General features: G+C 48.0%; 1 protein-coding gene across 3 annotated transcripts in view; it reads right to left on the bottom strand.

The window, feature by feature from the left end:
* Positions 1-30: 30 nt before the first annotated feature.
* Positions 31-12,927, bottom strand: part of UNC5A (unc-5 netrin receptor A) — an 85,785-nt gene continuing 72,888 nt past the window's right edge. For all 3 annotated transcript variants that reach the window (XM_083726256.1, XM_083726258.1, XM_083726257.1), the window contains 9 exons: positions 10,906-11,094; positions 8,016-8,315; positions 7,376-7,463; positions 5,619-5,787; positions 4,165-4,398; positions 3,642-3,791; positions 3,096-3,260; positions 1,608-1,786; positions 31-1,146 (listed from right to left, as the gene is read on the bottom strand). In XM_083726256.1, coding sequence (XP_083582382.1) covers positions 981-1,146; positions 1,608-1,786; positions 3,096-3,260; positions 3,642-3,791; positions 4,165-4,398; positions 5,619-5,787; positions 7,376-7,463; positions 8,016-8,315; positions 10,906-11,094 — 1,640 coding nt within the window. In that variant the 3' untranslated portion in view covers positions 31-980. The remainder of the gene's footprint in view (positions 1,147-1,607; positions 1,787-3,095; positions 3,261-3,641; positions 3,792-4,164; positions 4,399-5,618; positions 5,788-7,375; positions 7,464-8,015; positions 8,316-10,905; positions 11,095-12,927) is intronic.

The following is a 12,927-nucleotide window of genomic DNA, read 5'->3' as shown; positions in this document are numbered from 1 at the left end:
GTGTTGAGTACAGACACAAGAAGTCCCATGTAGCAATATATATATATAATTTATTTACATTCATGCCCGCTAAAACCCTGTGCGGGACGCTTATATGTACATAAGGCCAAGTGTAAATACTTGAATGCACTTGAATACAGAATAAAAAACGATCTTTACACAATACGGCATGGGCCCGCCTGGCCCAGCACACGTTCACTGCACGGATTGGACTGCCACGCACACGCACAATTCCCTTTGCATATACACTGGGCAAGGACTAAGGAGGCACAGATCCTGTCATCCAGCACAGCATGGCCCACCTCCCTGGGCTGCCCTTGACCATCTCCTCTCCTTGTCCCCTCGGGGTCCCCAGTGTCAGCACCAACCCCAGGGCAGCCCACTATGACCAAGTCTCGGGTATCTCTTGGGCTGGAGCAAAAATATACAGAGATGGCTCTGGAAACAACCTGTCGGATCCCCCCTTCCGGCTCTGCTTCATCGCAGCATGGGACGCTCTGGGGGCTGCAGTGGGAGAGGCACGGGCTTCTCGGCTCCAGGACCAAGCTTACCTTTTTGTCCTGGGTCACTCCCCACAAGCACCAAGCCAGCCATCTCCCTTCCCCTTTCTTCCCATGCTGGGGAAGAAGAGGGCCCTGGGTATATGACTAAGCCCAACAGACGTACATCAGAATCCATTGCCAGCCTACTGCAAAATATGGGGCAAGCCTCCCTCGGCCAGTCCCAGAGCTTCCATGGCAGTGGCAGGGCAGGCATTCAGTAGTTTCCCCCACCACCCCATGGCTACTAGAGACTGAGCCCGGTGTGCTTGCCTTCTAGTTGTATTTGGCACAAGGAACAGAGGGCGTGAGGCTAGGATGCCTCCGACGAAGCACGCAGGCGTATTCAAAGCAGGACAAGTGTGGGAACACTGCCTCCTTCAAGCGGAGATGCCCTCTGCCATCCCCCAGCAAAGGCCTGTGCTGCCCCTACCAAGTGCCTTAGCACTCAGCCTCCGACACCATGAAGAGGGAGCTGTCCTGCTTGCCCACCTCCGCCACAGCAGCCGCCAGCTGGTTGAGGTTCCCGTTGGGGAAGTGACGGGCTTCCCATAAGTTCAACATCATGGCCGTTGGGCTGGGTTTCGAAGCAAAGAAGCTTAGATGGCTGTGGAAAGAGGAGAGGCCATTATTACCCAGGAGAAAGAGCCCCCAAGGCAGCACTTATTCACACACACATTTTGCCCCATGCTTTCTAGGCACAGGCCTACTATTTAAAACTCTGTCTGAGCGTTTTTGTTTTGCCCTAGCAAACCCCCCGCTCTTTAATGCTGAATTGGAACAAATGGCAATTTTGGATTTCTGCAGATTGCTGTTTGCTCCAATTCAGCAGTAAAGAGCAGGTTTTCACAGCACAAAAAGAAGTCCAGATGAGCCCCCAGTTTTCCTCTCCTTCCTTGCCCCCACTATGTCACAGGAAAAAACAATGTGACTGCATCTGTTCCTGCTGGCCCGCCATACAGAAACCCCTCCTCCCACCTTAGTCACTTGTTCCTGCTAAAGCAAGATTCATCCACCAGGTAGGGTCTGTGCCAGCTGCAGCTTGTTTCTCCGGGTTTAGTGTTTTACCTGTCGAGGTGCAGTTTCTGGGCTAATGCTCTCCAGTCAGCCCCACGGGCCCCTGGTGCATCCAGGCTGCTTATGATCTTCTGGCGGATGAGGAAGGGGATCTTGAAGGCACTGGGGCCCACGAGGGCAGGGGAGCCAGCCTCATTGTCTGGGGGCAGCCAGTCTGAGAACCGTGCATCCTGGGAAAAGGAGAGCAGCTATTAGGACCTATAAGGCGAACAAAGTCTTCATGGTGAGAAGAGGCAATGGAGGAGAGAGTGCCCGTGAAGACAAGGCTGTTTCTGCTTTATATTCTCTCTCAGTTTGATGCTGCTTTAAGTAAGGTGGAGAGGCCTCCCTGACACAATATGATTTTCTCCCAGATATTCCCCAGAAGGGTAATTCTGTCTACTTGACAGGTTTAGCGAAGGAGGATACCTAAAGATCACAAAGAATATCTCCCGCTTGACTGGGAAAGGAGGAGTGAAGGGGAACGAAAAGTTAAAGGGTAGGCTCACTGCTGCGGGGGAAAGGAGGCTTTTGTTGACATAAAGAGCAGCGATGCGCAGGGCCGGCTGTATTTTGCGAAGAGAAAAAATGGGATCCTGTGACTTCTACAGATTATGGAAATCGAGCATAATTGATAGTTAGCCACACCTCTGGCTTCTGAGATTCCAGTAATCACTGGCCACACTTTCACAGCTCTAAAGTAACTAAAAAAACCTGCTTTTATGAAAGAAGTTCTTAAGATGTTAAATTTCACACCTCACGCTTCACATGTAGTCTCATAAGCCATGGCAGAGCAATGGGCCCACATGCTTCCTCCTTTCCACTCTCCCCCTCCCATTGCATGTTGGTGTTGATGTACAGATCTTGGAACTGAAGAGTTCCTAATAACGTCTCAAATGGGGAGGTGGACCAGTGTTGGTTTGTTAACCAGGATAATTAAAGCAATAATTAAATAATTAAAGCAAGCTCTGACCCTGGTTAAGTATTTATTTATTATGAATACCTGTTACCTGCCCTTCAAAAAAAGTCCCAGGACAGGGTGCAATAAGAATAAAAAGGACAATTGTAAACCCCAATTTCAAATGCAATGGGCAGCCCTAGTTCCAGAATCCCCACGCCAAAGCTTGTGTGCAAGGGAAGGAAGGGCGAGTGGGATGGGGACATGCAGAGCCAACACTCCACCTGGCTTCATAAACTATCCTTTGTTACAAAGCCATGTCCGAACTGGCCCATTCTATGCTTTTTCTGAATATGCACACAATTCCAGCCTGCGATAGTTTTCTATCCTCAAGTTAGGATAGACCTATTGACGCCGCCCTGCCTTGCATTTCCACTTTTGACTCTGTTCCATGGGAATTCTATGAAACAGTCCTTGACACAATAACCGCAAGTGCGCATAAAGCATTAAAAACCCGTTCAAAAGCTAGATAGGTTCCCACCCAAAAGGGTACCGCAGAGGTCATTTGGCCAGCCCTCCCATGGCCATGTCCTTGCCCTCACCTTGGCAATGTTGAAGTCAATATTGAAGCTCTGCCCATCACCCTCCACCTGCCAGATCCAGATTTTGCAAGCCAACTGGCAAGTGCTGGTGCTAAGTCGCTCCAACGTGAAGGTGCAGTGCAGGTAAGGCTGCAGACCACTCCAAAGGTGATAGAAGGGAATCTCCTGGAGAGAGAGAGAAAGAGAGCAGGCTTGGGTTGGGGGGGTGTGGATTTTCTCAGTGGTAAGGAATGAGGCTCCTAGGAGCATGATGATCAGGCCCATGATCTCAGCAACTGCTAGTAGAATTCGGAACTAGACAAACTATAAAAGCAGACTGATAAATACCTGCCCCCCCTCCCACAACTACAGCTAGTGGGTGGAGCTTCATAAGAGCTTAGCATCTTTCAGATGGGGTATTCCTGGTCCTGAGGATATGGGGCTTTGCACTGAATCCCAGTAAATAAGAGATGAAAAAGGGAGGTGACATAGCGCGATGACAGCAGGCAGAAGAAGAGGGAACCTACTCTGGATACAGAACACTCCCAGAGCCCATGGGCCACTTGCCTGATAGCTGACAAGAAGCTTGCTCTTCCACAGGGAGCTGGGCACATCATGGATGGAGAGGCGCAGGTTGTGGTAACTGTCCTTGAAGTGCAGGATCCGCGGCACGCCAATCAGCTGCCCCCCCATCTGCTTCTCTACTTGTACCACTTCCTGGAATTGCATGGACAAAGCAGAGGCTGAGTGACTAGAACCCATCAACACCCATTTCCTGGTGTCTTCCGCCTTCTGCGGAGGCACAGTGTGGAGTTGCAAGGGAACAAAATCATTGGATGGTGGGGAAGGGAGAGGCCTAGGTGAGGCCGGACACCCTGCAACTATAGAGCAACATACTGGGCATGTGGTCAGTGTCACTGAAGCAACACATAGGCCTTACTACTAAAGCATTAAGGCTGGTCAGCCGTGATTCTTGAGCAAATAATGAGCTATTGAGACTGGAGCAGGTGGGGAATTTGTGGGAAAGAGGCTCAAGGTGTGTATGTTTGGGGCATTTCCAGGGCAGTATTTTGGCCTTGTGGGGTAATACCTTGAGTGCATCACGGGTGTCGCTGAGGCAATACACGCGGACATCATATTCCAGCCCAGTACATGTAGTGGGTGCGAAAAGGACCAATTTGAGGCGCTTTGAAGCTGCCATGCTGAGCGATTCCCCCACCAAAGCAAAGCGGCCTAGTTGTTCTGTGAAGATGTAGCAAGCCTGGGGTTCCAGCTGGCAGTGGAAGAGTTCCGAGGGAACTGGCTCACCCAGATGCAGCACATCCTGAGGAAACAGGAAAGGCGGTGGAGGGGTGGGCAGAGAGATAAAAACCGCCTTGATCAACAGTTACTGGCACAATGAGCGCAGAAGCAGCACAAGGGAGCCAGTTCAGATTATGGCTTATTTTTAGAAGCATTTCTGTACCGTACAAGGTGGTGTACACTGCAAAAGCATCAATTAAAAAAATTAAATTGCATTTTAAAAGAACAAATAATCATTAAGGTGACTGGCTAATCAAAAATTAAGCAGCTGCAAAGGTCTGTTGGCAAACAAACAGGTGTCAGAAGGAGAAGGCTGACTAATACGCTAGAAGTACAGTGCTTGGGTATTTCCTTGAATCCGGAGCAGTTTATGAATTCTGAAAAAAAATATATGCAAGAATGGCTGGCCAACACACAAGGAGAATGAATCTGTATGGGTGGGGTATCAGCAGGAAAGCTGGTATATAGGACCAAGGATGAAGTACTGAGCTTGAGAGGGTAGGAGGACTGTTGCTCTTTAGGCATATATAGGAACATTTGCACTACATTCAAGCTGGAATCATAGAATGGTAGAGTTGGAAGGAACCACAAGGGCCATCTAGTCCAACCCCTGCAATGCAGGAATTGTTTGCCCAACATGGGGTTCAAACCCACAACCCTGAGATCTTATGCTCTACTGACTGAGCTATCTTCAGCTAGTCTGAGGGATCCATCACAGCCTCCACTGTAGAACACAAATCAGAATCAAATGTGCCAGTGCTGGGCAGTAAACACTCCATCAGATTCTGCTAATGTTGAAAATAGGGCAGTGTATATTCTACAGTTCTGGGGGGAAATGTAAGATTGTAATACTGGAGGCAGAATCCAGCTTTCATATATATATTACAAAGCATGTTTCTATAACATTTGGATGCAAAGATATGCTTGAGAGTGTATGGCGAAGCCCTGAGAAAGCTACAGGGAGAGCTGAATAAGACTTCCGTTGTTTCCCAAGGATGAGACTTCAGCATCACGCATAGTTCCTCCTCTTTCACAGAAGTAGCAGAAACAGTATAGAGTTTGCAAAGAAAGCAAAAAATAAATAAATATGAACAATATGAGTGATTTGCATAATTTAAGGAGGTTTCAGAATTTAGGTTACTTTGGCCCGGAAGGTTGTTTGCTTTGTAAAGCAAAAAGTACAATACAGCCTTGTTTAAAGCCTTCGGATTGGTTTGCGACTGCCTGAGGCCAAGCACTCACCTCCCATGTGCCCTCACACGACTGCTTCTTGAGGCGGAGACTCCAGGTCTCCGGGTTTGGCTCCACACAGTGGTCCATAGCTAGGATGACAGGTCTGGTGAGCAGCACCCCGGGGGGCCCACAGCTGACAATGGGACTCAGCAGGGTCTGACAGCCAGCCAGGGGCAGCCTCAAAAAAAGAGAAAAAACCATGAGTTGGAAAGAGAAGGGCCATACAAAGCCAAGCACAGACGCTTCTGACTATTGCCATTAGCTAGTTTCCCTTGGTTATCATTCCAATGGGCACAGAAAGCAAACAGGATCTGCATTCTCACCACTGCGCGGTGGAAGCAGAGTGGAGAAATTGGGTGGGGTTATAGTCAGCATGTACTACTGGCAATCCAAGCAGGGAATTGGAGCTGGCAGTCTTCAGTAAGTGCATTGGAAATGGATGCTGACATAAGGGAATGGGGAAGGATTATGGCTCAATAGCACAGCGCCTGTTTGCAGAAAGTCCTAGGTTCAATCCCCGGCATCTCTGGGTAATCCAGAAAGAACTGCTGCCCATCAGTGTAGTCAGTGCTGAGCTAGATGGGAGTCTGTGTAAATTGGCATAAGGTTCATGGAGAAAGTGGAAATGCCTCAGTTATGGCAGACAGCTGTTATTGGAGCTATCTGCAAAGTGGGAACTCCAAAAACGTTTCAGAGAATATATCCACGATGAATAAGTTGCATTAGGTATCCTTCTTTGGAAGGGAGCAGGGACAGGGCGGGGGCAGGAATTGTACAAGTGTGCAGCAGTCAAGTTCCTTAGAGGATGACTAGCCAGAGGGTGATGCTCCATTGAGCAGCCTGGCAAGGTCCTTTCTGGCTGGCAGATCTTACCACTTAGCTAACATGACTTATCCTTCATGCTCCAGGCCAGGTTGCTTTAGATGTCCTAATCAAATCTCCCACCTCAATCCTCAACCAGCACCAAAGGGATTCTTGACACTAAATGTGCCATGACAGAAGCATGCTTTCTCCATTTGCTGTTGATGCAGCTGTGAGCAGAGGGTTGCAGGCAAGAGTGGGCTGTCAAGGGCCAGCACAAAAACATTAAATCAGAAACATGCTCGGTAGCATTTTAGGATGTAGTTAAGATTGCGACAGAGAAATCTGCCTAGAAATGGCGGGTGATCTCTGTTGATTATATAGTTCAATCTTAAGAGCATGACGTGGGAAGCGCTAGACTGATATTACTAGAGCTTTGATGTAAAATGCTCAGGATTGGGGTGCTGCTGGCCCTGTAGCCTCTGTACATATAGAACAAGTAGATGAGGCCTATTTCCAATCAGTTTTGTTTCCTTCAGGCAAGTGTGTGGCTGGTAAGAGATTGAAATGCCGAATGGGATAATCTGGAGTTGTGTATCTTGAAGGGATACACTGAGAATTTTCCAGCAAGAGGAGTAATGTGTATGTCAAGACTTTGTTTCCTTCCTGGATGCTGTAGCTGACCTTCCACAGTGACATTTAATTCATGCTGCTCCCTCCACCTCATGAGTGGAGGCAAATTTCTGCAGCTCATCTGCATGACAAGGTCTACAGAGATGTAGTTGTCCAAGAACTCCCTGTGGATTCTACAGGTACCTGTAGGAGAGCCCTTATGTGCCACAGGTGATGGGTGGGCATACGGGGGAGGCATACAGTGGACTGGAGTCAAATTGGTATATGAGAAATTAGGGGTACCACTGACCACTAACGAGGTAGTTGAAGGATTTCAAGGGTAAGAGGGATACCTCACATCTTCCTGCTTGTGCAGCGTCAGGTAGATTTCATAGATCTTTCCTCGCGGGATGGCATCAGGTGGGATGAGCAAGCTGACACCTAAAGGACACAGACATTATTGCTCAAGGGGATGCAATATACAGTGTCCATGGATGGCCCAAGACATTTCTGCACCTTGGACAGACCCCAAAATGATGTCCCGCTCCCCAACAGAGAAGAAGATGTGAGGGAGGAACAAGGGGGGAAGATCAACATCAGGATCTGCTGCCCCTGTGAATCCTGACACCAGAGGCAGTCGCCTCGTGGGTGGACTAGCCCTTGTCAGACCTTCCTATGGGTCCAGGCTTGAAAGAAACATTCCATGTTCTCTTGGGCAAGCTGACCCTTGGTCATCAATAAGGGGCTGCTCAGTATCGGGACAATTTCCCCGTAAAGTGGGGAAATGGTATATGCGGTTTCTATCTGGAATTTATCCACAAAATAATCACTTATCGTATTCCTATACAGGCCAAACAGGAAGCCTCTGTCTCTTGCATGTGTGTGCTTGAATGCTGGTCCAGAAGGGAACTGCGAGCATCATAAAGCATCTACACTTTTCCCTACCTAGCTCAGCCTCCCAAATCCCCAGCCTTCCTTCTCTTCCCATCTCACCTGTGTTGGGGATCATTAAACGTCCACCCAGGAAGTTGAAGGTTCCATAAGCCATGTTGGCACCACCCCTGGGCAAGGAGCGGAAGAAGCTCTGGGTGGAGAACCGAGAGACAAAGTCCACAGGGTCCGCACTGGGTGAGCTGTGGTGCAGGGTGTGGCGCCCACTGCCCAGGGGGCTCAGCAGGTGCCCATTGCCAATCTGGAACTTGCTGGGTCCATCCTGGCGTGGACACAGTGAGCCCTGGTAGGTCATGGTGGTGGTGCTCAGGTCAGGCTGGATAGTAAGCAAGTGGGAGTTATCTGCAAAGAAGGAGAGACATTTATGTTAATAACCCAACAAACTGGGTCGGTCAAAATACATGTGCTGTTTGAACGTATTGAAAGCTCTTCTCTAGGCAAAATGGAAAAGAGAGTTCATTCTTAGCACAATATACAGACCTATATTGCTTACAGATGCAAATGCAGATATTTTCAGTCACCTCAGGTAGATAGCAGCCTAATCACATAACATCATCTCATCAGACAATGTTGCACAAAATACATTAACCAGCAGGGGTAACAGACTGCTGCAATGACCCGAGAAACAAAGATCCCTGTTCAAACCATCACTTTTTGTATTAATAAGGTTATGCATTTTATTTCCCAGAGACAGCTTCCTAAAGATGCAGTACAGTCTCCCTTGCAGAGCCCAGGAGTCTGGGCTAATTCACACAACCCATCCGGGCAGGATATCCAAATGCAGAATGACTAAGGGAGCTGGCCGCATGACACAGTTGTCGTTTTAACACCCCACCACTTGTCAGGGTGCAAAGAGGTGAGCCTCAAAGGCCAAAGGTCGCATCATGAGGTGATGAGAAAGTTAAGTGGCTGATGGAATGATGGTAGGATACTTCTTCCGCCCACACCTAGATGCTCATAAATGACCCAGTCCAATGTATGTGAAGCTATTGTTTAAAACAGACCAGCCCTTGCTCTTTGTGCCTGCCTCTCTCTTCCCTAGGCTGCCTTGCAGTAGAAATAAACCAGAGCACTGGCTTAGTCTTACATGCAAATTAACAGTTGTGGTTTGTTTCCCTCCCAGCAAACCACAAACAGTAAGCTAAGAAAAAACATTGGTTATTGCTCATGGTTTGCTTGGAGAAAAACAAAACCACAAGTGCTGGTTTGCATGCAATATGAGGCCAGGGATCTGGTTTCTTTCAGCTCCTAAGCAGCACATGGAAGGAAGGGGGCAAGCAGGAAGATCAGCACACACTAGCACTCTGCTCATTCATGATCAGCCATTTTAGACCATGGCTCTGTGTTCAAAATAAACCATGGTCTGTTTTAGGGCCTAAAACCTTTGGGCCATGGCTTTGCCAACCAGGCTAGTGGGTCTTTGTAAACCGGTTCCAAAATGACAGAAATGGAGTCGTTAGGATGAAAGATGTGCTTATCCACAAGTGTGATTTTACTATACAACTACCTACGATGGCCATTAGATTTTACTGACTTCCTCTATATTACATTATAGGTTCCCTACATGTTTAACTTCCTGGGGGTGTGACAGTCACTGTGACAGAGATGTGCCAGCAAGGTCTTGCATCTTCCATTCCAGCAACTACTTTTCCTCTAGAAGTTCATGTTTCTTAATTAGTGGGGAACTAATTTTAATTAACTAGTTCAGAAATACTTGAAGAATGCCTGGCAGATGAGCTGGGGGTGGGATGATTAGAAAACCCTTCTTGTACAGGCTCCTGTTCTGACCAGTGCTGGGCTGCCCTTACTGGTTGGTATTCTGTAGCCCAGTGAGGGCTGGCAGGAAGCATTAATGCCTTGTAACTGGAAAGGGTAATTTAGCAGGTTCTCACAAAATATGCAGATGGCCTGTTTCTAACCCTCTGGTGTTGCATCTTTCTTTGGCAAAGGCAATGCTTAGTAGTGTTGAGATGCATGGCTAGAGGTGAGTCTCTGGCTATAATTACGGTATTTTGTAAGAGATTTTTGGTGTGTTTATTGGGTCTGTGGTTTTTCCTACGTAGTCCTCTGCAGATATCCTCTGCTTATGCTGCCTACTGTAGGAAGCCTTCAGGTGTTTAAACAGTTTTAGTCTTCTGTTATCAGAAATTTTCCCATTTGCTCACTTGACTTGATTTGAATCATAGAGTCGGGATGGACCCTGAGGATCATATATAGTCGAACCCCCTGCAATGAAGGAATATGCAGTTGTCTCTTATGGGGACAGAACCTGCAGTCTTGGCGTTATTAGCACCATGCTCTAACCAGCTGAGCTTATTCTGAGCTTATTCCAGAAAGCCATTTTTTAAACAACGAAACTCTTTAAACCACTGTTTTTAGTTGTCACCAGGTTCCATTGTGCTTTTAAGATCTGTGTTTTTTGTTCAACGTAGCACTACAATGAATGTTCTCTCAGTCAAATTATTTTTGTGTGTGTGCGTGCGACGAAACATTCTCCCCCTCCCTCTAAATCTGTTCTGGGGTTTCCCCCAACCCTCTGGAATAAATTTGAGAATAGTGCAGATGGAATAGAGGGATGGGAAATCCCCTTGAGCTAGTATGTGAAGTTTGTTGAATACTACCATTTCATATTTATTTTTTGTAGCACTTGTAACAGCAGGAAGGAGAAACAGAGTAGGGGAGGAAACCCGAAGAGCACATTAAGAGTTGGCACAGTAGTCACGGGACTCTTAAAATGGCGGGCACCATCCTATTTTGCTACAAGACACACTGCGGCTGTATCTTACCTAACCGTTCTGCAGTCGTAGAAAAGACAAACACCGTCTCCACATCGAGACCTGGCAGCTGACTGTGGCTCCAGGAAGGCTGCTTGCACTCAATGCAAAGGACTCCAAAAATCCCCGGGATGCCCCAAAATTGGCGTGATGCTCACCTGCTTTGGTTGGCTTGATGCTGACCGGCTGGAAGCCAGCAGTGAGAATAGAAGAATCAGCCACGTCAGAATCCAGCCCTTCCTTCTTGCGGCAGTAGACAAGGGTTACCACTAAGAGCAGCAGCACCAGGCAGACAGCGACAGCAATCAGGCCCACATACAGAGCCACATCCTCAGAGCCATTCGTTCCTAAAAGGGGAAGCAGGAGAGAACAGAGAGGTGTGCAATTCTGAGCCAGTTGTAGCCCTGTATAAAATAATGGCATCCTCTTCTGGAGAAGGAGCGCACCGCTCATCTGCATGGTGCGCAATTATCTATGGAAGTCCGCCAATGTCTCTAGGGATGGAAGAGACACTGAATGAAACGTCATTGGCCTTCTTGCAATGAGGGTCATCAAGGAATTAATAACCAAAACCTGTGATCCCTTAAAAAGAACACCCCAAACCCCTGCCCTTTCCCTGTCCTTCAGTGCAAAGGCACATTTCCAACCTCCTCCTTTTTGCACTGGGTATTGAACTCACAGCCTTCTTTGAGTCCCCGACTAACAAATGATGCAAAATCCATATTGGAGAGGAATGGGTGGAAAGCATGAGAGATTCCTTTGGGAATCAGGGTCTGAATTAGGCGGGGTAGTGGTGGCAGGATAAGATTCTCAACCCATTTTTAGATAAATGCAAGATGACATTCAAAACAAGCAGCGTATTTTATGAGCATCTGTTGTGGTTCCCTTTTATAATAACTACAGCCATGTTACCAGCATGTTATCAAAGAAAAGGGCTGCTTTGGGGAACAGTGGGTGCTGAGGCACAGGCAAAGCTGGGTGAATGGTGAACCCAGGACTGAAACAGAAAAGGGGTCTCGTAAGTGTGAGATTGTGCTTGGGACACAAGCCCATTTAATTGTTCATAAGAACAATAACCCTGTCTGTCAAACCAGTGTGTTATCTAAAAATCTTTATGTTTATAGAAATAATAATTCAGAAGGGGATCTGAAATGTGATTCCGGGAGGACTAGACACAGACTAGACACAAAGGGTGCTTCTGCAGGAAAGGTTTTGTGGCAGAGGTTGGTTTGGGCAGGGTTAGTAAGGCTGCAGCTTGGGTTAAAAGGAGCCCTTCTGCTCCTGTCTCATAATTTCTAAGTAAAGGCAGGCAGTCTTTAATTGGGAGAATTGGGATCTTGCTTATGATCTCTGAAGGTTGAGTAAGTAGAAACCTTCAAAGCTCCATGGCCAAAATCCCAGCTGTGCAAGAGAGTGTGAGTGTGTGTTGTCCTTTGTATGAAGCCTCTGTACAGAAGAAGGCAGGTTGGTGGGGGTTGAAGGGGGAAGGGGGAAAAGAAAGAATGCAGGCCTGGTGTGGGTGTGTGAGGGAGAACAAACAAGGCTTCTGTGTTAACGGAAGCAAGCACACACACATTAGTCTGGTTTATGAGGCAACATATGTACAGGGAATTGTATGTAAGGGAGGAAGAATGAACGAATGAACCAGGTTTGTGTGTGTGTGTGTGTGTGTGCGCGCGCATGCGTTGTGAACCAGCACTTTGCCCTGCTGTCCCTCTGAATCCCTCACGGACCTCCTCCCCACCCCCACTGCCAGCTGGGTCAAACCGTCAGCCTGAGTCCCCCTGGGGAGGGCAGGGGGCCATTGCTTCATTTCAGCTGTGAGAATGGTTAATTTGATGTAAAAGGAAGAGAAAACCCCTAGGAGGCCTAACAAGCTAGAACAGTTAATGAGCCAGGATGGGGCCTGTCACTCACTCTTCCGCCCTGGCAGGGCCAGCGCAGAGCTCTCCTGTCTTGGGGTGGGGGTGGCACACAGCCTGCTTGCTGGGCCAGTGCGCACCAGTTGTGATCTTTCAGGAGAGAGCTCTGGGGCCTCCTCATTAAGGGACGGAGCCTGGGCCAGGGGGTGCCGCTGACAAGGTGGGTTTCTGCCTTCTAGCCTGTGGCTATGAAGCAACGCTAAACCAGGCAGCAGAGATTCCATCTGTGCTGGGCAGACGGCTGTTAGTTCCTACGTG

This window comes from Podarcis gaigeae (genome assembly GCF_964106915.1).
Source record: "Podarcis gaigeae genome assembly, chromosome: 2".
NCBI lineage: Eukaryota > Metazoa > Chordata > Lepidosauria > Squamata > Lacertidae > Podarcis > Podarcis gaigeae.
Note: the sequence above shows the minus strand (reverse complement) of the source record. Positions and strands in the feature narration are given on the sequence as shown.